The 25,595-nt window shown below is 39.5% G+C and overlaps 1 protein-coding gene across 4 annotated transcripts in view; it reads right to left on the bottom strand.

Annotated features, from left to right (window-relative positions):
* Positions 1 to 2,429: 2,429 nt before the first annotated feature.
* The window catches only part of LOC131226011 (phospholipase D zeta 1-like), a 44,488-nt gene continuing 21,322 nt past the window's right edge, over positions 2,430 to 25,595 (bottom strand). For all 4 annotated transcript variants that reach the window (XM_058221648.1, XM_058221650.1, XM_058221652.1 and 1 more), the window contains 8 exons: positions 22,994 to 23,104; positions 7,515 to 7,661; positions 7,233 to 7,430; positions 6,944 to 7,045; positions 5,194 to 5,325; positions 3,879 to 3,944; positions 2,983 to 3,044; positions 2,430 to 2,887 (listed from right to left, as the gene is read on the bottom strand). In XM_058221648.1, coding sequence (XP_058077631.1) covers positions 2,638 to 2,887; positions 2,983 to 3,044; positions 3,879 to 3,944; positions 5,194 to 5,325; positions 6,944 to 7,045; positions 7,233 to 7,430; positions 7,515 to 7,661; positions 22,994 to 23,104 — 1,068 coding nt within the window. In that variant the 3' untranslated portion in view covers positions 2,430 to 2,637. The remainder of the gene's footprint in view (positions 2,888 to 2,982; positions 3,045 to 3,878; positions 3,945 to 5,193; positions 5,326 to 6,943; positions 7,046 to 7,232; positions 7,431 to 7,514; positions 7,662 to 22,993; positions 23,105 to 25,595) is intronic.

The raw sequence follows: 25,595 nt of genomic DNA, 5'->3' as shown, positions 1-25,595 counted from the left end.
CATTCCCCAATACATCCGAAATAAATGCTACATATAGATAATAATAATAACTGTAATTTTACTTCAATGGATCATTTCTAACTCTATCATTCTTCGTCTTATTACCTATTCATCTCAATATCCTCATCTAAGCTGCATTCATTCTATGAATATGTTGTTATTTAATTGTTTAACATTCGGCCCTACTAATAATTCGAGTGGAGATGTGCACACCAAACCCACTTTAACATGTGCTAACCAAAAAAGAAACCTTAAAAAGAAAAAGAAAAAAAGAACCCTCCCTAGAAAAAGGGCTAACGCACCATGATAATAAATTTCAACCATTTCTCGCATGTAACGGTGTAACTTAATCCTCACCGTCCTTTTTTAAACTCAAAGTAATTACTAATATGATTATTTGAATTTTACGATAGCGTCCGAGCCCTATCCTACCCATGTGAAAAGAGGGGAAGGGTGTCCTCTTGTGTAAAAAGACACGGTTTAAAGTAAAATTTATTTTACATTTTATTGTTTCTTCAGAGAACTACACAAAAGTAGTTATAAAAGAGTCACGGAATTTTACTTAGATGGCAAGATAAACACAAATACCAATAAATCTCTTATTTTAACACAATACTATTAACCAAGCTAATTTTTTATTTTAACACAAATACTATGTTATTTTAGAGAAGTGAAGAAATGAACTATTAAGATAGGCTATACTCGCCGTTAGAGCTGGGCATCGAGTCGAGTCGGACCGAGTTAGGGCTAACTCGACTCGATCTGGTTTTGAAATAGGCTTGACCCGAACTTGATCTAACTCGATACCGAGTTTAGCATGCCTAACTCCATCCGAGTTCAATCTTGCCTGGACTGATCTGGACCAAGTCCAATCTGATCAGAAGCACTGAGTCGAGTCGAGTTGGCACCGAGTCAGATTGAGAGATGAGAGAGGGAGGGAGTGGAGAGGCGAGAGAGGAGGAGGAGGGTGATGATGGTGGTGGGTGGTTGCCGGGCTTGGAAGAGGGGGATGAGGGAGTGGAGAGGAGAGAGGAGGAGGAGGAGGAGGGTGATGGTGGTGGGTGGTTGCCGGGCTTGAAAGAGGAGGATGAGGGAGGGAGGGAGAGAGAGAGTTTGGGTTCGGGTCGAGGTACGGTTAGAGAGTCAGGTCTAATCGGATCGAGTTTTAGGTCAAGTCGGGTCGAGTTACTGGGTAACTCAAACTCGACTCGGTTTGAGTTCGGATTGGGTGACGCCTACTCGGTTCGGACCGACTCACCCATTCGGTTCGGGTCAAGTCGGACGAGTCGAGTTAGCCGGATCGAGTTGTCCGATGCCCACCTCTACTCGCTGCATTAGCATGTCAAATAGTTTCCACGTAGCCTCTTCACTTGGCATGCCATGAAACATACACCATCGAATCAAGGTTAGATTTTGCTAGCAACAAATCAAGTGGTTTTGGTTCCTCAGTCACGAAGATCCGCATCTGTTTACAACGATCGCCAGGTGTGAATCATTCACTACAATAATACACAAATACCTTGATTACGTCTGGTCCTCGTATATTTACACCATGCTAAGTTTTGGATGGGGTTGTGCGGATGCAACATTCGACACTATACTTACAGACCCTCTCGAATCTATTGGCATTAGCACATGATTAGGTGTTAGTCGTAAAGACTTTCTTAAACCTGAGAAGTAGAGGGTCTAAACATCAACACTTCTTGTCAAACCTCAACACGCAACCCTTGAATGAATATGCCCATTACAGCCCGATCTAACCAGCCTTCAACACGGTTGGTAATGCGCTCAAATTTGTCTTGATAACTGTGAATGATCTGTTCCTGGTTGTAGAACAGCCCCTATTCCTTGTCATAATTTTGCCAACATGCCATTGAGATTCTCATAAATAGGTTGGCCTAAAACGGACCAACATGGCCCCTATCATACTAGCACATTTCCTAACACAAATACTGTCAACTAAACTAATCTCTTATTTTAAGACAAATACTATCTTATTTTAGAGGAGTAAAGAAATCAACTACTAAGATAGGCTCTATACCATGTCAGCATGTCAAATAGGTTGGGCACGCAACATTTTACCATGGGAAATCTAACATGATCATAGCATCACAGGATTTGCCTACAACTATCCACAATCCAAGCCATATTTATTCGTTGATAGAACTGAGGATAGGCCATTGCCAACAAACCTCAAAGTTTAAGCGGATCTTTTCCCGATCAATGTTCTTTTTTTTTCCCTACCATCCATTTTAGGCTACCAATTGAGCGGTTAGGATCATCTGATCATTGAGATTGTTCTACTCAATAGCAGGACAACGAATGAATGTTCTGGATCAACGGCTGATTAACCCTGGCCCCAGCTTTGGATCGGGCTTCAACCTATTAGCTGGGCCCATGGCAAAGCTGGATTTCTTACTCAAAGATGAAAAATAAAAATAAATGAATGCAGTTCTTTTTTCATTTTCAATGAGTACACATAGATTATAAGGCTTCAATGAAAGCCATTTCTTTTCTCCTCGATTCCTTTGATTTCCTCTAAAATTCCTAAAATACAACATATGCCAAGGGCACAGCTTTCGCAGGTGTTTGGACCATACAATCGTGGCTCTATTAGAACATGGCCCAATAAATAACTTAATGAAAGACTTGAGGAGATGCGTAGAACTCGCTCTCATTGAATACTGGTCTCAAATCTTCTTGGCACATGAAATCCAAGGGGAAAGAAACAAGATACCCTTTCACCGACTCCAGTCTCTCCATGGGATCAATGGATTTGATGTCTCCGTTCTGATAGGTCTCAAGCTTGTTTGGAGCAATCCCCAAATCAATGGTCGTATGCCCAAGTTTCTCCTTCCAATATGACATGTTTTGTCTGATTGCAGATCTACATGTCATAAAATTTCAAGAAAAGTGAGAATATTTCATTCGGGAGAGAGCACCAAAAGGAAAAGAAAAGAAGTAAATGCAACTGCATTGTACCTGGAATGATTAAGATCGTTGGGGATGCATGCAAAGACATCTTGGTATATCATGGAGTTTGTCTGCCAATAGATTATGGCAACCTTCTTTAGTTTGAGATGAATTTTTTAAAAAAGGGAATATAATGACTAAATCTACAATGGTAAGTTCCTGCTAAAGAAATGGGCCAAAAGAGAAGGAAGAAAAAGGAAATGATTTTTGTTGACATGTAAGAGAATAAAATTGCTGATTTGTTGTGTGCTGGATGAATATTAAAATGCTGAATTGTCGTCAGGTGGGCCCACATGTTTCCCGAACCAAATAATAGGGTTGCATGCAAGAGGTTTGCTTGAATACATCCAGCCATAATGCAATGTGATACATCGGGACTTCAGCCTTTTAATCTTGATCGCCCTCCAATGATCCAAACTGTTTATATGATTGATTCTCAATTTCTATGATATATATACAACAAATAAATGATCAAAAATAGGATTATTTCAACCATTTGAAATTTGGGTCTTTTGCTTCAAAAATGGATGGTCACCATAACCTTTGTGAAATGAAAGGGTTGGAATATTCTCTCCTGCAAATTTTTTGGGCATCCGCCACCCAAGGGGAGAACTACCACATAAACGGTTTAGGTCATTGGAAAAAACACATTCCAATGGAAGTCCCGAGTCATATCATGTCATATCACATTGCAATATATCGGGGGCGTATTTGAGCAAATCTCTCAATGCATGCCTTGTCCCAAACGGCACCTAAGCTAATTGGGATCTTGGTTCAGAAAGAGTCTTCCACAGTAATGTTATAGATGACAGATGTATGGGGAAAGAACTGGAGAAGTTTGAGGCAAACCATGCAGCTGTATTCTCATCAACCAAACTTTTCGTTAGGTTGTATGCAATTCTTACCTTTGCAGTTGCCATCCAAATATCCTTGTATGTTGCATCATTGACAGGGTCACTGATTCGACTCATCTAAAAATATAAGACAGTATCAGATAAGTAAAATATGCCCATCAAGATTCAAACAATCAATCCACTAGTTAATGTAACGACAGTTTTAATGGCTTCCCACCCCATGCTTGCTCAACCCACATGTGATAGGCTAGCACAGGATGAAACTGCATCGGTGGCAATGGGCCTGCCGGGTCTGGGCTATCATAGCATGGTAGGCCTAAGATCGAGCCTAAAAAACTGGTTGGGCTTGGACCTGGCCTGGCCCATCCTGAAATTGATAAATCCCTATTTCCTGCTTGAATATTCCTAATCCATCCATCAAGTGAGACACACAAATAAACAGACATTTTCAGGATTGTAATGGCATAATTGTACATAAAAGTCAGGTCGGGCCAGGCCAGGTCAGGCTAAAATGACTTCAGCCCAAGCTCGACCTGTAAATTGATCGGGCCATGCATGCAAGGACCAAGACCAGACCACATGCCATGCTAATAGGTCCAAGCCCAGCAAAAAGCTAGGTCGGGCGGGCTACCCAGCCTGTTGCCACGCTTAGAAAGGGGCAGCAAATAGTGGGTGACAGGGAGGGAACTGATAATTGGAAAGGACAATGGGAAGTGCTCCCAAAACATCAGTCTAGACAGTAGTAGTAGTAGTAGAGGATCGATGTGAATAAAACGTAGACCGTCACTTCTAGGCAATGGGAGTGCCAGAATAGTAAGAGATGATATGGTTGACTAAAGAGGATGAAAAGGTCAATAGAAGAGAATTCAACAAAAACAGAGGAATTATGGTCAAGTATGAGGAGCTAAAAAGAGATAATAGAAAAGGAAGATGAACACAACCTTGATGTTCAACCAGCTTAGAAGAAATTAATTGTCATGGAAGGGTAGACAAGCTATCTTTGTTTATACCATGACAATAAATGGAGAGAATAGATTCTTTTACTGCGTAAATGATTTGATGTAATTTACGTTGATCAGTTCATGGGGCAGAATAAAAAAGCTTCTGTGAGGAAAGAGAACATTGATCTTTAATCCTAAAAGGAAGTCAACACAGTCCCCCATATGAGACAAAGAACTGACATTTTCTAATAATGACCAAGCAATTCTAATATAGTCCCCCATAAATGACAAAAAGAAATAACACTTTTTAATCATTACTAATGATGAACTAGAGAACAAATCATCAAGTGAGTTTGAAACTGCATCTTCAAGGCAAAAGACTAATATGGAAAGACAATGCTAAAAAAAAGTTGAAATCTACAAACCTCTCCCACATGAAGACCAAGGTGTTCAGACCATAGAGACTGGCGAAGACTAAAAGCGAACTTTCCAGCCTTCCATGATCTTCCATTCATAAATGAGTCAATGAAATCCTTATCTTCAATAACTACACCGATCTGGATCAGAAAATTCAATGTGACACGGGTGAAACCCAAGTATGGGAAGAGGGATGCAGAAGGAATAAAAAGAAAAAGAAAAAGAAAAAAAGAAGAAAATATCATGAAACAATACCTCTAGTCCCCTATAATGACAAGAAAAGACAGCAAAAGGGATAACCTTTAATAGGAGATGATACTCCCAGCTACATTTCATACAATTCCTCATGTTTACATATCATCTATTTACGATGGTATGCTATTTTAGCCATATGCATAGGAATGACAAGTATGGCTGCTTTAGCATTCATCTTATTTATCTATCCCATAATAGTATTAGATCTGCATACAGAATTACAATAATTTTCGTATGATTCACTGCTTCTTGTCTGCAAGCTGCGATTGGAAAATAATAGACTAGGAAAGCACTATAAGCCTAAGTTAAATCATAAACAGAAACCAAAAAAAATCTGTTATTAACAGACAGCCATGCAATTTGCTCACTGACTATGTGGAAGAAACATATTGTGGTAGTGGCATAAGAATAATAATAATCATAACTTCATCCCAGCTATACGGGGTTGTCTCTATAAATCCTGTTTTCCCAATATTCCCAAGGCCCAATCATCGGTAAGTGACCAAGCTTTCATATAGCTTCTTCGGATCACGATTGAAGTTCTTTTAGGTCTTCCTCTCATCTTCTTTTAAGGGCCTTCAACTCTATCCTTTCTGGATCCATCTTGGTCATTGTGGCACATGACCAAACCATCTCAATTTGCTCTCCTCCTTGGCATGGGAGACCCTTCTCATTGGCAATGACATCAGCTGATGCTTAGACAGATTACTTATAGTAGTTGGAATCTATGGGCATAAAAGGTGTCGGTCATGTATTGTATGATTACTACACTAGAAACCATCATACTGGCTTATTATTCAGTCAATTCCAGGAGCAGTCTTAGTCTGCTTCAGATGACCTCATTCTTAATTCTATCCTCCCTAGTCAGCCCACAATCCATCTCGACATCCTCATCTCTAAGTGGCACAATAATGTAAATGAAGAAACTCTCCATACCATTGATGTTTTAAGGTGAAAAATAGGGCGGTTATAGCTTCTAAAGATCAGTGATTGCATTTATTTGAGAAATTAGAGGGTTTGGTCATGTGCGACGAAGACGAATAACTGCACCAGTTAGGAGTGAGTTGGTTCAAGGCTCTAAAAGGACAAGGGAAGGCCCAAAAGGACACGGGTGCAGGTAGTAAGAAAAGATTAGATGACCTATGGTTTAACTGAGGATATGGTCCTCAATAGAGTGGAATTGTGGAAAAGGATTTGTGTAATGGACCCCAATTAGCTGGGATAAGGCTTAGATGATGGTGATGATGAGAAATTAAGTCCTAGATTTATCGTTCACCATTACTGATAAAATAAGCAGCAGTCTTTTTAAAAAAAATTATTAACTCAGATTTGCACATCAAAGTTCAGGTGAAATTACAAAGTGGAATGTTCAGTACTTGTAGCCTAATCAAAAGCAGGTTCAATGGATCCTTTGGCACATGCAAACATTGAAACACACCTTGATAAATAACAAAACTATTTGAATATGACGCAGAAGAAGTTTCAAGTGAAGAAACATGGTACCTCAGAGTCTCTCGAACCCAGTAAACTCCTATCGTTTATGTTAGCTGATCCAAGCAAGACTATACGGTCATCGATTATCATCAGTTTGCTGTGCACATACACCTTACAAAGACAAGATATTTACTAATCAGAGGAAAATTAATAATGTGCTATCAATTAAAAATAAACATAGTTCAAGATAACAAAGTAAAAAAGCAAAATTCTGTTCCATATCAATTGACTATGAGGCATTGCATTGACAAAATCCATACAAATAAAAGATATACATATCAATGGTGAGCTACTTTACCTGGCTGGTAGCCAGAGGGCCGTCATCATGAAGTCTACCAAAAGTTCTCAGACCATAAAAAGAAATATAATCATCAGTTTTAGGACCAAGCAGATCATAAAGGTTCTTCAGGATGGAATTTGGTCCCCTGCAAATGGTTCGATATTGCCAATGCATAATGGCTCTAACCGATGCTGCACCACTGTCATCCAAACCTCCCTGCAGAACTTTAAGTTCAAAATATGTTTTTTTTTTTCTTCAAAAATATATATACGTAGTGTGGAACTGACCAAGTATTAGTACCTGGAACCCAGGTAAGAGAGGTAGGACAATAATAACTCTGAAACACTTCTTTTCTCTATCTGCTCGCAAGATACGACTGTACAATGCTTCTAAAACACGGTTCCGTATTATGTCATCTCCTGAAATACCTGATATAAAAAATTGATTCTGGGAAGCAAGAACCAATTAACATAGCAAGTAATAAGTAATATGAACTATAAAAAGTTCTTGAAACCTCTAATAATGTACCCTGATATTTAGTAGTAAAATCTGCACAAAAATACATGAAACAGATTATCATTCCCTCTATGGATTATGAGTGTGTGGTTCATTAAAGACCTGAAACTGGGAGTAAAATAATTTCTGCTTTGTGACAGCTGCAAAATAGTAAGGACATACATTTGTCTTTTTCATTCCCCAATGTTAAAGTAAACATCAAACAAGACAACGGTTCTTCCTTGGAAAACAGGAACAAAGCATGTAGCATCTTGACAAAATAATCAGTGGCTTACAGGCTTTAGATGGTAAAAAGGTTCAGATTCAGCTAGAAAATTTTCAGATTTTTAAGCTGGAAAATTCATGTGAGTCGGTTCTGTAAGTGCTATAGTTTCTATCCCTCTTTGTTGTCAAATTTGTAGTGACAAAATCACTATTATACTCTGTTATATATAACTTGCATAAGTGAAGCTTTCTCAAGGATCAACATTCATAAACATGCTAAGCTCACAACAAGCAAAGCTCTCAAGTACAAGACTCAAGATCTTGAATGAAAGAACTGCTCACAAGACAAGACTCTTGAATACAAGAACTGCTCACAAAACAAGACTCAAGCTGAAATCAAGACTCAAGCTGAAACTCAAGCTGATCTCAAGACTCAAGTTGAAACTCAAGCTGAACTCAAGACTCAAGCTGAAACTCAAGCCACTTTCAAGATTGAGTTACATGAAGAGTTCAACTACATCAAGACTTCAAGACTGATACTTCAAGGTCACTTGTTCCTAATGCTTCAATGTCCATACTTCATGATTGAGGTTTGTTTGACCATAGGTTGACCTTAGAAGTAGGTCATTTCGGATACATAAGTCGAATGTTATTTTACTTGTGATTGGTCTGTTCTTCGACTAGTCCTAGGCCTTCTTCGACTAGTCCTAGACTTGCTTCGACCAGTCTAAGAAATTCCTCGACCAGTCGTAAGTTTGTTACAAATTCCGGATAAAATCTGTTAGCCTTCGACTAGTCACGGAATGCATTCGACCGATCGTAACAGTGTCGACTGATCTTCGACCGGTCGTACAATCTACGACTCGAAGTCCAGAGAACCTTTGCAGGACCTACGACCGATCGAAGGAAACCTACGATCGATCGTAGGTGACCTACGACGATCGTAGGAGAGCTACGACGATCGTAGAAGCGGTCAAGCAAATTCCGCCGGATTTTTCAAATATATTGGTAGAGCTTCGACTAGTCGAAGAGCACTCTGGAAATCGAAGACCCGATCTTCTCACCTATAAATAGTGCACGAATCTCAGAAGAAATCATCGATTTAATTAAAGTATTCAAGCCAATCTTCGTCGAACTTCTGAGAGATAATTCTGTGCTCCATCTAAGCTAAGTGTGCTTATTTAATATTCTCTTTCCTTAGCTTTATTTTAATTGATTTTGTTTTTGCTATTCCAATCTGATTTGAAAAGAGGAATTGTTATTCCCTTTCTTTGGAATCAAAATCAATTAAGGCAAGCCCTATTTGGTTTAATTTAAAATCTATTAGAACTAGAACCATTGTAATCGAGTACTGGACATTGAACTTGGACATTCAATCATCTACTTTGATTTGGTTCTACCGGGCTGCTACAACGAAGGAGATTTTCAGGTATTTTACATATTGTAAATTCCTTTCTATTATTTTGGTTTCTTTCAAAATTTGCCAGAAAAATCTTGTTATTTTGGTTATCTGAGGAAAGCCAGGAAAACTCAGAAGTGGGGTTTTTTTAATTGTGTAAGCCCACAGACAAAGACACAATTGTAAGGGTTTTGGGTGAACCTGGGAAAACCTATTTTTAGTGAACGCTAATATCCCTTGTGTGAGGATATTAGGAGTGGAGTAGCTTTTTGTGTGGCTGTTGTATAATAGTTGGTGAACACACAGGCGAACCACTATAATCCCTTGAGTTGTGGTTGATTGTTTTATTCTTCTAATTTTTTATTCTTTTTGTAGGATGTATTTATGGTGGTGAATGTTGTAATTATTTCAAGCTTTGTGAGAATGTTGTAATAGCTTAGAATTTACTTTCTGCTATTCCTTTTTAAGCTTGATTTTCAATTTCATTTGAAAGTTGTTCCAGCAAGGTTGCCCTGCCATTTTTATGGTGTATGGCTGTCCCTAGAACAATACATCTTTAATTACAAGTTATTTCAATTCAGTTTATATTTATTTTTGTATTCCTCTTCGATTTGAGATTTGATACAAAGACCTTTCTAGAAATAAGGTTGTCCTACCATAAACTCTGTTTTTGGTGTAAGGTTGTCCTTAGAACAACATTTGTATCAACCTCTCAAGATCTGAATTTTGAGGTTATTTTAATTTACTGCATTGTAATTTACTTTGGCTATCATTTTCTTTATTATTCCGCTGTTATAAGTTTTTATTTGGCATTGTCCTATTCACCCCCCCCCCCCTCTAGGACATATAGCTTGGCCTTTTCAGGTTCAAATAAAGATAATCTACCAGAAGTGACATTTCTCATCTTACCCTTATTTTATTATCCCCATGCGTAATGTATAGAGAATGCTAGTGTATTGTGTATGTGGTTAGTAGTGACCCTTTTAGTGTAAGTGCATGTGCACACTTTCCTCTTCTCCTGCAGTGTACTATATGCTCTATTATAATAAAATATTGTGTGTTAGGGCAAGCAAGCCTAACACAACATCTTTCCCAAACTCTCCTCCTCCTTCTCTCTCAATCCTACTTGGTATCAAAGCATAGATCCAGGCATTCTGCATCCAACAGATTGAGAGACAACATGTCACCTTGTTGACGTCAGCAGCCGTACGGTTGACATCACCGTTGTACGGACACATGGACTCCGTTTGAGCTAAAAGTTTAGTCGTTTGATAGATCTTGATTTTAGAAGATTTGTCATGATTTTTTCAGAATTTTTTGGACATCCTTTCATGGCATTTTGGGCGAAATAGAGAAATTCAAAAATTGGGCCCATCTTCCGTTTTTCTTCAATCTACCTCAAATCGGTAAGCTTTTCTTTGGTTTCTTTGCTCAAGATGGACTGAAATCTTCCTCCCAAGCTACCTATGGAGGATTTTTTTTTACTTAAGATCAATGTTTGAGAGGTTTTTAACCTCAAACGGACATGCGGCTGGGCCGTTTTTTACTCGGTTGGGCCGTTTTTACTGAGTTTCATGTTATTTTGGATAATTGCTATTTGTTTGAGGTTTATCTCTTATTATCTTGAAGGATTGAGTGAGATAGAGTTGTTTGAATCAATCCTTCTTGGCGTAGGGCCTCTCTTGGCATAGGTTTATCTCTCTTAGACTCTCCTATGGCTGACAAAGGGCCCTCATATCTTGGCATAGGGTCTCTTGAATCCAGCCCCTTACAGATTACCTCCACTAAGTTGAATGGTGACAACTATCTTCAATGGGCACAATCTGTAAAAGTATTTTTATGAGCCCATGAGAAGTTGTATATTTTGGATGATCCCCCAAGCTCTACAGATGTTACTTACAAGTCTTGGACAAAGGAGAATTATTAAGTTATTGCATGATTGTTGAATAGTATGGATTCCTCGATTAGCCACTCAGTGATGTTTTTATCCTCAGCTAAAGGCATTTGGGATACGTTTTATGATATGTTCTCGGAATCTCAGAATTTTTCAGGGGTATTTCAGCTTATTCAAGAAATTAGTCGATTCCAACAAACCTTGATGGGGACATCACAGGCACACGTGCACTCATGCCGCCCCCCCTACGCACGTACGTATGCAGAAGGAGGACCCCACCATCGATCTGGCTCGATGACGACGTCCAGAGAGGGCCTCCTAGCTAGAAGACAAGTTTTGGTTCAGAAAAGTGGCCCGACAGTCAAGAAAAGCCCACCATGGGATCTCATGATCGTGGCCCACTCATCGGATTGGTTTTATATTTTAGGTTTTGCTTATTGTTATTATTTAGAACATCGTGAACGCTTTAGATTTCCTCGTTTGATTTTTATTTTAGTTTACTTAATCGCCAAGTAATAGGTGTCGCACATGGTGCGAGTTTTTGGGTATAGGGTTCTCCCTATAAATAGGCACCCCTTGTAGTTCTTTTCATTCATTGAAGTTAATAAAAAATTCCTACTTTATTTTTCTGCTCTCTTCGTGAGTTGTGGAAGAATTCAAAAGTGGGTGCGAAGCCCTCCCTTTTCGAAGGGCTAACTACCGTGGTGCGAAGCCACATCAATCCCAATTCACCCCCATCTTCCATGATCTTTTTTTCCATCTTCCTCTGCCATCCATACTTCGAATTTGTCCTTTTTTTGTATCAGATTTCTTCATTATAGCAGGTTTCCAGATTTCGGCCCGCAGGCGAGCTGAAACTTCGGCGGAGCACCACGCACAAACCGTACATCGGATCGAGCTGAAATTTGGAGGTTTTGGAGTCCATCCCTGGCCGACCAGGGCCAAGGTGGCCTTTTTCTGAATAGTGGGCCCCACACACGTGCGGCCGGATCACACACACATCCGTCTGGGCCATTGTTGCTGTCTACACGCGGGATCATCTTTTGGCTCAGGTTTTTATCCTCTTTTATCCTCTCATAGCCGTTTTTTTTCATGAATCCTAACCCTATATTACATGATCCCTAATTGATTTGCCCCTTTTTATCACCTTAGGGTTCCTTGAATTGAAATTAGGGAATCCCTTGGATTAGGGACTGATTTTTATGCATGAGTAGTTGATTTTATTTCCCTTTGACATTGTTTGGTTTATAATTTTATTGGTCCAGTCCTAGCCTGTGTCGGCTTGGACCCGCATAGATTCCCCTTTAATTGAATGTTTGGATTTTCATGTGGGATGTGGAATTTGTGTGATTGTTTCTAAATTGGTGTGATCTAAGCCTGCAATCTTGCATATCATATTTAATTTTCCATGTCCTGCATCAAACCTCCAAATCATTAAAAGATTACTATTCGACGCTTCAGAGTATGTGGGATGAGTTGGATATGTATCAGCCTCTTCCTTCCAAATGTAAAGAGGATCATGAACATGCCCATAAGCAGCGGGATGATACTCATATCATACAGTTCCTAGCTGGGTTGAATTCCAATTATCTTCATGTTCGAGATCAGGTTGTTATGCAGGATCTTCTTCCCACATTGACGACAGTCTATGCCCCGCGTCAGCGTGCTACCGTCTCTACTCTTTCTTCTCATTCATTTGTATCACCCGAGCGTTCAACACGTCTGCCGGCGATCAGTCCTCTCTTGGCCTTCGGGTACCATCCTTGAGTTCATGGTGCATTTCTGGTTTTGGTGGTCATGGTAGAAGCCGCGAGGGAAATCGCAATCATGGCGGCCGTAGTTTTCGTGGTCGTGGTGGACGTGGGCGAGGACGTGATGGTTCCTGCATTTGTTCACATTGCGGTGGAACTAATCACACCGTTGATTATTGCTGGCAGACACATGGTCATCCTAGCATGCCGCTACTTCTATTGCATCCATAATTGCTCCTGAGACACAAATCTTCCACCCCGACAACTAAGCAATCTACTTCAGGGCAGTGTTCGAAATATCGGTATCGCGCAATGTATCGCAACCATGGGATACAGATACATATCGGTTATCGCATGGGATATATCGTTTGTATCGTGTAATTTATTGCACTTTTTGGGAAACATGAGGAAACATTGGAAAAATGGTTGAATTTTTCAATGAAACTTCAGGGATTATTAAAAAAGACCTTAATACACACTTTTAAATCATATAGTCTCAAAAAAGAAGTGCACATAATAGGTTTCCTTTGTATAGGTCCTAAGCTATGCGTTGTCCGATTGAACTAAGACAAATATATTCAGTATCCACCTCGTCCATCCATTTTTTCATATCATTTTAAGACATTATCCAAAAAATAAAGCAGATCCAATAATCACGTATACCATACCATAGGAAACAATGGTGATTGACCATTAGTGAGCCACAAAAGTTTTGGATCAAGTTGATAATAGTTTTTTCTCTTCATTCAAACTTATGTGAAGTTATCAGCAGATTGAATGCCTAATAAAATATACGAAAAAATAAGGTGTAACCTAAAAAGTTTTTAATGGTACCTTGTTCAACTACCACAGTTTCCTTAAGTATGGTCCACCTGATAATTGGATCTTCTTAATTATTGGGATCATGTGGTTAAATGATCTGAAAAAATGGATGGACAAAGTGGATACAGAATGCACATGTCAAGTTGGGTACCACAGTAGGAGCTGTACGGTCTTGGGTGAGGCTAGGGTCTTGCCTAATCTGCTCCCTGCACTGCACTTAAATATGCTCTTATAGTACTGAATAAACTCTGTTGGGCCCACCGTGAATGTACATGGTTTATCCACGTCATCTTAATTATTGGGATCATGTGGTAAAATGATCTAAAAAAACAGATGGACAAAGTGGATACAGAATACACATGTCAAGTTGGATACCACGGTAGGAGCTGTACGGTCTTGGGTGAGGCTAGGGTCTAGCCTAATCTGCTCCCTGCACTGCACTTAAATACGCTCTTATAGTACTGAATAAACTCTGTTGGGCCCACCATGAATGTACATGGTTTATCCACGTCGTCCATCCATTTTTCTAGCTCATTTTAGGGGTTGAGCACAAATTTGAAATATATACAAAGCTCAAATAGACCACATGTAACAGTAGGAATAATGATTTTCATCGTTGAAACCTTCTTGAGACCTACAATGATGTTTATTTTTCATCTAACCTATTCATAAGATCACAAAGACATGGGTGAAGGAAAAGAACATAGATCAGCTTGATCCAAAACTTCTTTGTTCCCCGAGGATTTGTTAACGATAGTCGTTCAATTTGTACTGTTTTCTATGGTGTGGTCCACTTGAGCTTTGGAAATGCTTCATTTTTTAGGCTAAAACCATAAAATTATCCAGTAAAATGGATGGACAGAGTAGATAAAATACATGAATTATAGTGGGCCCCACAAAATTTACAAAGTATACTGCTCACTGTGCCTTCCCAGCACACTGGAAATACGGGCGCTGACTGACGCCGATTTCCTGCCAAGTTCCTGTGCTTGAAACCTATGTGGGGCCACTATGATGTTTGTAAGAAATCCACCCTGTCCATCCATTTTTTGAGCTTATTTTAGAACTTGAGAGCAAAAGTAAGCAGGATCCAAGACTAAAGTGGGCCACACTAAAGGAAAAGTGGGTAGGGAAATTCCTACTGTTGTAACCTCCCTGGGGTTGGTGGTGTTTACATGCCATCCATACCGTTCATAACGTCATTCCTACTGGGATGAATTGAAAATACAAATATTAGTCTGATTCAAAACTTCTGTGGCCCCATGAATATTTCAAGTGTGGACGATTAATCCTCACGTTTTCGGCGCACTTGAGGATCGAATCTTGCTCATTTTTTATCCCATGTCCTAAAATGATCTCAAAAAACGGATGGACGGAGTGGATTCCACACAAACATCATATTAGGCCCCACCTACGATTTCAAATGCAGTTGTGTAGGAACTTCCTTCAAAAAGCGTTTCGCAGGAAATCTGCGTCCGACGCTGATGCTCCTCAAGCTCGAGTTGTACTAACATTTCAAAGTTACATGGCACAACAATAATGCATTTATTATATCTACACCGTTCATGATTTTGGAGAAATCATTCATATTATGAACTCAAAAATGATTAATATCCAAAGCTCAAGTGGACCACACCACAAATAACAATGGGGACTGATTCTCACCGTTAAAACATTCGTAGGGCCCACTATAACGTTTATTTTCCATCAAATCTGTTAATTAGGTCACATAGACCTAGATGAAGAGGAAAAATAAATATCATATTGATCCAAAACTTCTGTGACCCCCAAAATGGTTTCAATGGTAGACGTTCAATCTCCCACTGTTGTTTACAGTGTGGTCCACTTGATTTGTGGATCTGTCTTATTTTTAAGCTCAGGCCTTAAGAAGAGCTCGCCAAATGGAAGAACGATTTGGATATAACACATACCTCGTGATGGGACCCATAGAGCTTGGTGACGTCAACACACCAGCAAGCTCGGTGGTGCACGATACTCCATTTCCTTAAAAAGGGGGGCTCGGACGACCTTTTTTTAAACAGAGACATTCCGTAATAAGGCTGGAACCCTAAAATTTCAACCAAATCTCACGAATCGGCTAGGATTTCGACAGATTTCTCTCCAAAATCGGAGATTTTATTTGCGGTAACCTACGAACGGCGCTTTGATTCGAATGGCCCACTAAATGGAGGCTTCCGATCACGGAGATCTCTTCTACAGGTACCAAAATCCATCATCTAGCCCTTTTTTCCCGATTTTTTCTGATAATGACACTATCCCAAACGATATTTGGCATTTTTTTTTTCTTTTTGGTCTCTTTCGAAGAATTTCATATCGCTAGACCGCAATACCGATAATATTGGCCGATAGTATCGATATTTCGAACACTGCTTCAGGGGAGTCTCTTATCATTTCTCGAGCTGTATATGATGCCCTTATGTGGATTCACATTTGTGATATTCCTAAGCTATCTCACGCAACTTCGGCCCAGTCAGGTACTGCTCTTCTTACGTCATCCTCTCCTACCTCTTGGGTCATAGACTCTAGAGCTTCCTCCCATATGACTGGTAAGTCTCAATTCTTTTCTTTTTATTTTCCTTCTCCTCACACTCAGTATGTCACAGTCGCAGATGGAACCCAAACTCCCATCTCTGGTATTGGTTTCATTCCTCTTTCTTCTTCCTTGTCTCTGTCCTCAGTCTTGCATGTGCCTCGTTTTCCATTAAACTTATTGTCTGTTAGCTCTCTTACTAAATCATTAAATTGTTTCATTATCTTCTTCTCTTCTTATTGTTTCTGTCAGAACCTACAGATGAAGATAGTGATTAGTGGGGGGCATGAGCGAGGAGGCGTTTATCTTCTCGATGATACACCCGTTGTCCCTTCTAGTACCCTTTCTCTAGATTGAGAGTCCATGACTCAGTAGCACTGCCGCTTAGGCTACCCATCAATAGCTAGATTGAGAATTTTGTTTCCTTATCTCTCACTAAACCGTCATGCTGTGATATTTGTAAATTGTCTAAACATCATTGTGTTACGTTTCCTCCTAGCTCTTGTAGGAGGAAATCTTAATCTTTTATTCTGGTTCACTCGGATGTCTGGGGACTAGATCCGGTTACCTTTACTTTTGGATTTAGATATTTTGTCACATTTATTGATAATTATTCACGTATGACTTGGATTTATCTTTTAAAATCTAAAAGTGAAGTGTTTGATGCGTTTAAAGTGTTTTCTCATGAAGTGTGTACTCAATTTCAATGTTCCATCAAAACCCTCCATTCTGATAATGAGGGTGAATACATGTCTACTATCTTTCTATCCTTCTTGCAGGAACATGGTATTTTGTCTAGGACGTCGTGTGCTCACACACCTCAACAAAATGGTATTGCAAAACGAAAGAATCATCATCTTCTTGAAGTTGCTCGCACCCTTCTGCTTGGTATGCATCTACCTAAACATTTTTTGAGTGATGCTCTTCTAACTGCTACTTTTCTTATTAATTGTATACCATCACGTATCCTGTCTTACAAATCTTCATTTACTATATTGTATCCTCATGATAATCCATTTCCTCTACCACAAAGTTTTTGGTTGCACATGCTTTGTTCAAATTTCGGATGGAAGTAATGATAAATTTAGTCACAGGGCAATTAAATGTGTCTTCCTAGGGTATACTCGGAGTCAGAAAGGGTATAAATGTTTTGACCCATTGACTCGCAAGAAATATGTCTATGCCGATGTAACCTTCTTTGAGGATATTTCCTTTTTCTTAGCTCCAGGCCGATCCCTCTATGCTCCTTTTGCGAGTCAGGGGGAGTATGACTCTTATCCTCTTCCTCTTTCTACTAGTGATCATGGGGAAACTCCTCTCCCCTCCATTCAGCATCCTGTTGGTGATTTGGGTAAGCCTAAGCCTCTGCGGGTGTATCATCGTCAAGATAAATCTTCACACGCTCAGCCATCCACCCTTCCGCTCACTTTGGATGTTGGCTCAGGTGACTCTCCTACCTCGAGTTTAGATCTCTCCACTGCCTTGCGCAAAGGGTCACGATCTTGTACTTAACACCCTATTAGTAATTTCGTTTCATATAATCATATTTCATCATCTTTTCAGTCGTTTGCAGCTTCCCTTTCATCACAGACTATTCCTCGGTCTCTCTCACATGCTCTTCAAAGTCCTAACTGGACGAAGGCGATGATAGAAGAAATGTCTTCTCTTGAGAAGAATCATACTACGAACCAGTGTTTAAATTATCGGCGACAATATCGAATTGTCGCCGATAATATCGGTATCGCTGGCTCAGCGATACCGAAAACCCATTTATTCGAATCGCTGCCAGATATCGCCGATATTTTCGAAATATCGCCGATATTTTCGAAGGGTGGGAACTGTAGCCAACAAGAGATGTTTTCGGCGATAAAATCGTCGAAATCAAAAACAAAAAACGCAAGAAAATACTTGTTTTTCGCCGGATCTGGGTGAAAACACGAATTTCAAGAGCTTCACGGCTGTTGAGTGCGGATCGGCAACTTTCCAGTAAGATTCAACCCAAAAAAATCGGCTTTTCCATCGAAAAATCCTCCGGCAGTTTCCCAAGAAAAAATCAGCTTGCAGGTTGTGAAAATCTCGAGATTTTGTTGGAAAATAAAGGGTTTTTTTTTTTTAAATTTGGGATGAGAGAGAGGGATTTTCGTGTTGAAAATCTAGAGATTTTGGTGGGAAGGAGAGGATTTTCAGGGTTTTTACGGAAATTGGGGATGGGATTTCATTTTAAATCGGGGGTTTGGGTTTTGACGGTGCAGGTCGGTGCTCCGTGGGCCCCACCATGATGCATTTGTTGTATCCATTCTGTCCATTAATTTTTAAATATAATTTTAGAGCTTGATACAAAAAAATAGGTAGATCTAAAACTCAGGTGGACCACACCACGGGAAAACAGTAGTCATTAAATGTCCACCATTTAAAACCTCCTGGGGCCCACTGTAATGTTTATTTGATATCCAAGCTGTTGATTAGGTCTTAAATACCTGGGTGAAGGGAAAAAAGAAATATCAGCTTGATCCAAAACTTTCGTAGCCCGCAAGAAGTTTTTAATTGTAGACCGTATACGTTCAATCAACATTGTGTGGTCCACTTGAGATTTTGATCTATCTCATTTTTGGATGGTTATCATAAAATGATCTAGAAAAATGGACCGATGGAATGGATTAAACATATGCATCATGGTGGGACCACAGAGCATGGACCAGTGGCGAGGCTTTAAATTGGACTGGCATGGATGAAACAGTATGCTTTTATCGTACTGAGTAAAGTCATTTGGGCCCATTGTTAATGTATGTGATTTATCAACACCCTCTATCCATTTTTTTCTACTAATTTTAGTGGTTGATCCCAAAATTTAAGTAAATCCAAAGCTCAAATGGACCATACCATGGGAGACAGTGTGGAATAATGATTTCCACCGTTGAAACCTTGTTAGGACCCACGATTATGTTTATTTGTCATCCAACCTGTTCATAAGGTTGAAAGGACCTCGATGAAGCGAAAACACGAATATCAATTTGAGGAAAAGCTTTTGTGGCCTTCACGAATTTTTCAATGGTAGAGGTTCAATCACATTGTTTCTTGTGATGTGATCCACTTGAGCGTTTTATATTCTTTCGTTTTGTGGTAAAGCCATAAAATTATGTATTAAAATGGATGAACAAAGTGGATAAAATAAATAAATAAATAATGGTGGACCCCACAGTGTTTACTCAGTGCACTAAGGTTATTGGATAACTCAGTAAGCAATCCGCTTCCTACCGGAACCGGATTGGCTGGTGTACCTCACACCAGCTATCTATCCGGCGTATTGACGTCAACAAGTTCTTTGGATCTGATCACGATGTATGTGTTATATCCAAACCATCCATCCATTTGGCGTGCTCGTCTTAAGGCTTGAGACGAAAAATAAGATAGATCTAACTATCAAGTAGACCACACTGAAAAAAAAAAAAAACAATGGGAGATTAAACGTCTACCATTGAAACCCGTTTTTGGGGTCACAGAAGTTTTGGATCAATATGAAATTTGTTTTTCCTCTTCATTCTGTCCTTTGTGATCTTATGGACAGATTAGATGGAAAATAAATGTTATGGCAGGCCCTATGAATTGTTTAACGGTGAAAATCATTATCTTTGTTGCTATTTGTGGTGTGGACCAGAAGATCTTTGGATATGATTCATTTTTTGGATAATGCTCTAAAATAATCTATAAAAATAGATGAACGGTATACATATAATAAATACATCACTGTAGGCCCATGTAACTTTGATCTACTTTGAACCGTCCGTACAAGAGGAGCGTCAGTGCTCGTCTTCGCATGACACATACCTACAACAGCTATATGGTTGGTGTGTGGTACACCAGCCAATCTGCTTCCGCTTTGCGCACCTCCGTACAACCATGATGCATGTGTTGTATCCATACCATCCATCCATTTGGAGAGATTATTTTAACACATGAGAAAAATAATGAGGCAAATATAAAGCTTAAGTGGACCCCACTGTAGAAAACAGTGGAGACAGTGACACCCACTGTTCAAAACTTCTTAAGGGGCCACAGAAGTTTCCAATCAAGCTTATATTTTTCTTTTCGCTTCATCTATCTCTATGTTAACTTGTGAATAGGCTGGATCTAAAAAACACATCATGGTAAGCCCTATAAATGTTTCAACTGAATAGGCTGGATCTAAAAAATACATCATGGTGGGCCCTATAAATGTTTCAACGATGGGTTGATTGATCCCACGGTTTTTTGTGGTGGGTCCACTTGAACTTTAAATTTATCTAATTATTCTTGTAAGTTTGCATTTGTATTATATAAACTCATTTTGATTACTATTTGAATGATTTCTTACGACAACGTATGCCTTTTGGCCCCCATTAAATGGAAACTTATTATTTAATGCATTATTTTGTAAATTTTTCATTCTTGGATATGTAAATATGTGTATTTAGGTATGTCCTGAAGTTTCAACGAAAAATTCCACCATTTTCTCCATGTTTTCCCCTTTTCCCCTACATTTCCGGTTATCAGCGATATTATCGGCGATAACGATATTATATCTTTATCTCCAGCCAGCGAAACTTGTAGCGATACCGACAACTCGAACACTGCTTGGAACCATGTGCCACTTCCTTCGGGTCATAAACCCGTTGGATGTCAATGGGTTTATACGATCAAGTTTCTTCTAGACGACTCCATTGATCGCTATAAAGCCCGTCGTATTGCTAAGGGTTACGCACAGACTCATGGTGTAGATTACTTCGAGACATTTTCTTAGGTGGTTAAGTTTAATTCGATTCACGTTGTGATCCCCTTGGCCGTTAATTTATCGTGGCCCTTGTTTCAACTTGATGTTAAGAATGCATTTTTCCATGGGGACCTTTCAGAGGAAGTTTAAATGTATCAACCTCCTGGCTTTGTTACTTCTCACAACCCTGCACTTGTATGTCAGTTGAAGAAGGCTCTTTATAGACTCAAACAATCCCCACGTGCATGGTTTGAAAATTTCAGTCAGGCTCTCTTGGAGTTCGGCTTTGTTCGTAGTCATGCCGATCATTCTCTTTATATGTCGTCGATTGACAGACATCATGGTTCTCATTATTTATGTGGATGATATTGTTTTGTGCAATAGTGATTCTGTTGGAATGAGGGAGGTCAAAGAATTTTTGAAGACCAAGTTTGAGATTAAGGATCTTGGTCTTCTTCGCCACTTCCTCGGAATTGAAGTTGGTCGCTCATCATCCAGATTGGTCCTATCACAATGAAAATATGCGCTCGATCTTCTCATGGAGACCGGCATGTTAGGGTGCAAGCCTACTACCACTCCCATGGATACTTCGCAAAAGCTTTGACCAGATGATGGTGCTCTACTTATTGATCCTGGGATGTATCGACGTCTTGTAGGCCGGCTTATTTACCTGACTATTACTCGCCTAGATCTCTCATTTGCAGTGGGCGTTGTTAGCCAATTCATGCAAGCTCCCCGTACTTCCCATCTCACGGCTGTCTATCACATACTTCGGTATCTAAAATTAGCCCCGGGTCTTGGCCTTCGCTTTCAGTTGCATGGTCATCTTCATCTTTCTGGCTATTTCAATGCTGATTTTGTGGGTAGTACTTATGATCGCCGCTTTACATCTGGCTTCTGTACCTTCCTAAGTGACAATCTTATAACATGGAAGAGTAAAAAGCAATCGATTGTTGCCCGATCCTCAGCTGAAGCAGAATATCATGTTATGGCTCATGCGACATGTGAGCTCATGTGGCTTCACAACCTTCTTGAAGAACTTGGCTATCCTCCTTCGGATCTAGTTCCTCTTCACTATGACAACCAAGCGGCCATCCATATTGCTCATAACCCGGTTTTCCACGAGCGAACCAAGCATATTGAGGTCGACTGTCACTTTATTCGGGAGAAAGTAGCTTCTATGGAAATTGTCACTCCTTTCGTTCGATTTGGGGATCAACTTGCTGATGTCCTTACAAAGTCCTTGAGTCGAGATGCTCTTCATCATGTTCGTGACAAGTTGGGCATATTCAACATCTATGCTCCAACTTGAGGGGGAGTATAGAGAATGCTAGTGTCTTGTGTATGTGGTTAGTAGTGACCCTTTTAGTGTAAGTGCATGTGCACACTTTCCTCTTCCCCTGTGGTGTACTATATGCTCTATTATAATAAAATATTGTGTTAGGGCAAGCAAGCCTAACACAACATCTTTCCCAAACTCTCCTCCTTTCTCAATCTTCTCCTCTTTTCTTCACATTATTATCATCAAATCATTCTCTACTTAATGTGTATTATTTGTAAGAATCTATTAGTCTGTAAATCACAGTGTATAATTTAAATGCATGTATGCGTAATGTGTTATGAGTAAAATGTTTGATGTATAATTTCAATTTGTGGAATTATCTACTCAGCTATATGGAGAGATCCAAGTCAACTGACTGGCTTTCCTAACCTGGACCTTAAATTTTATGATGGGACCTTCTTCAGCTTGTTTCTATCTTATTCAAACATGCTTCTAAAAAAACCTCAAAATAGACGGTCCGAGAATTATTGGTCTGATCTGTAAGCATGGTGTACTTGATGCAAAGGATTGGATTTTATAAAAACTACAGATGAAGTTGACAAAGACTCATCACCTCAATGTAAATAAAGTATTCTGCTTTCTCAATGAGAGAGCAATAAGCATTGTGGATGCTGTCTTCTGTTTGACTTGTTCCAGCAGACCACTGGCCAACACTCCTAATAACCTACAATTTCATTAAGGTAGTAGTTAATGCAGTGTCCAAAAAGCAGATAAAACTAAAATGTTAGTAACTCAGAAAACAAAGAAGAAAATAGTGAAAGCATAGAAGATAGCATGTATACATTTTAGAAGGTAAACCATCACCATAATAAACAAAATTCAAACCATTTTCATGCCAATTTTCAAGAAAAAACAAAAAGACAAGGCATGTATGCTGATTCCAGGCAGATTCAACCTATGTTTCATTCATTCATTCATTCATTCATTCTTTCTTTCTTCTTCTTCTTCTTCTTCTTTTTCCTTTTCTTTTTCTGAAGAGTAATGCAGCCTATGTGTTGACCATTAGCTGATTGATACTCATCTCCCCTAAGTCAACTTTTTCTCATACAAGTTCCTTCATAGAAGTTCTCCAGAGGATATGTGATGGATTTGGACTTAGATAATCCATGACATGTCTCAATTTCTCTTTTTGTTTGGTGATGTATCTCATCTTCAATGCCACCTGACCAATAATCTAATTGCCAAGGCAACGAATGGATGGCAAGTTATAGGTTCAGCAGAAGTTTCTTTTGGACTCCACTTGAAAATGTGCGTTGTGCTCTTTCCAAACTGGGCCTAAGATTTTATGTAAGGAAATATTAAAGAGATTCTAGCTTAGTGATTGTCTCTTTTTGTTGCTCTACACATAATTGATGTCAATATTTTTCTACTGACTAGTTTTCTACATGTATTAAGTAGGGTACCTGTAGCATAAAATGCACAGCAAATTTTAGGTATACAGGCAGTGATTAATAAGTTAATATAAAATGCTAGCAGTTGAGCAATACTAGACAAACACTACTAGAAACTGAAACCTAGACTCATTTCTTCTGTCCAAACATAATATTCTAGGACTGCAAATTGTATATGGAATACTATGTACAAGTTCCCATGGGGACACATGCAGACTGTTAGTAGTGGAATAGGTGGCAACACCTAGTGGGGGCCACCTGCCCCTTTACGTGGCAGGAGCCAGGAGGAGAGGAGGGGTAGAGGAATAGGCGGTGGCCTCTCCCCTATATTAGCCCTGCTCCCCCTCATCCTCTTACTCACTCGTTCCCTCTACTTCTACGCTCATAGTGCTTGGTCCGCGGCCTCACGCCCCTCCCCTCCACCACGGTTTGCACGCCCCCCACCCTTGAGTTGTGTACTTGTGCTTCCATCTAGTGGATTGCACACTTGTGCCTCAATCTAGTAGACTGTGCACTCATGTTCTCATTTAGTGGGCCACATGCTTGTGCTCTTTTCTGGTGGACTGTCTACTCGAGCTCCTTGGGTTGTGCATTGCACGTCCACTCTGTGGACCATAGTGCTTCCGAGGTGAGAGAAAGGGATGAGTCATATAACGTGGGGCTTGTCCACTTGCATTTGACCGGGACTGTGTCGTCAGCACACCATCTTCACCACCGAATCAGACATGTGAATTGGCCTGTCTTCCTGCATGTGGTTTATTTAAGTGGGCCACTGATTTCTGTAATCGTGTTACTTGAACAACAACAACTAATAATTTAAAATATAATGTGTGACGCCATGCGCATGCGCCCAATAGTGGTATCAAAGCAATGATTGACATGATTCTGAGGAGAGAAGATGACAAAATGGATTGCCAATGCACCACTTTATCATCTTGTACACAAGTTTGCACAGCGTGGTAATATATATAGTGGATGCCATATTCATAGTTTTTGTGGCATGCAAGTGTGGCTGCAACACCTAGCCATAGTGGCGCTACACTTACACGTTACAAAGCCATTGAGATTTATTATGTATGAAATATGTTTGTTGTGGGTATCACTTGACTATTGTGGTGGAGGGATTCCTTTCTTGTCCTTTCGACTTAAATTGCCTTTGCTCACAATCGAGTAAGTGGAACTTTTGGGCCAAATTGACAATGATTGCATTGCCCCCGTGTCAATTGTTTTGAGTGATGCCAATTTGGGCCTTTTAGACCATTGATGATGATTATGCATAAAGTGTCTCGGATGTGTATCTGATTGATTAATATATGACCCTCTCCCACTTGTTTATTGACAAGAAATTCCAAAACAGCCATGACCGACCTCTTGAAAGGATGAAATTTTAATGGGTTTTGATGGCTGGTGCAAATTCGTTAGGATTTTATTGGAAGTTTTGTATACACTATACACTAAGAATATTTAGAAGAAAACCACAGATAGAAAACGAAGATGTTCTGATTAGTAGTTTAAAACTTGCACAACAAAAGCACTAGAAACGGAAAAAAAGAAAAGACATAACAACTAGAAATATCCTTCTTAGCTCTATGCATGAAGAATTGATTCCTGCATAAGAAATTTATGAGACTACCAAGGAAATATGGATGCCCTAATTGAGTACTATAACAAATATAAGATGTTGAGATAAAAACACTGCAAATGAAAATTGATGTTTATAGAATGCCTATCGGATGCTCCATTAAAGATCATATTAGGAAAATA

The sequence above is a fragment of the Magnolia sinica genome, chromosome 14 (genome assembly GCF_029962835.1).
Source record: "Magnolia sinica isolate HGM2019 chromosome 14, MsV1, whole genome shotgun sequence".
Classification (NCBI taxonomy): Eukaryota; Viridiplantae; Streptophyta; class Magnoliopsida; order Magnoliales; family Magnoliaceae; genus Magnolia; species Magnolia sinica.
The sequence above is the reverse complement of the archived record's forward strand: the minus strand, read 5'-3'. Positions and strand labels throughout refer to the sequence as shown.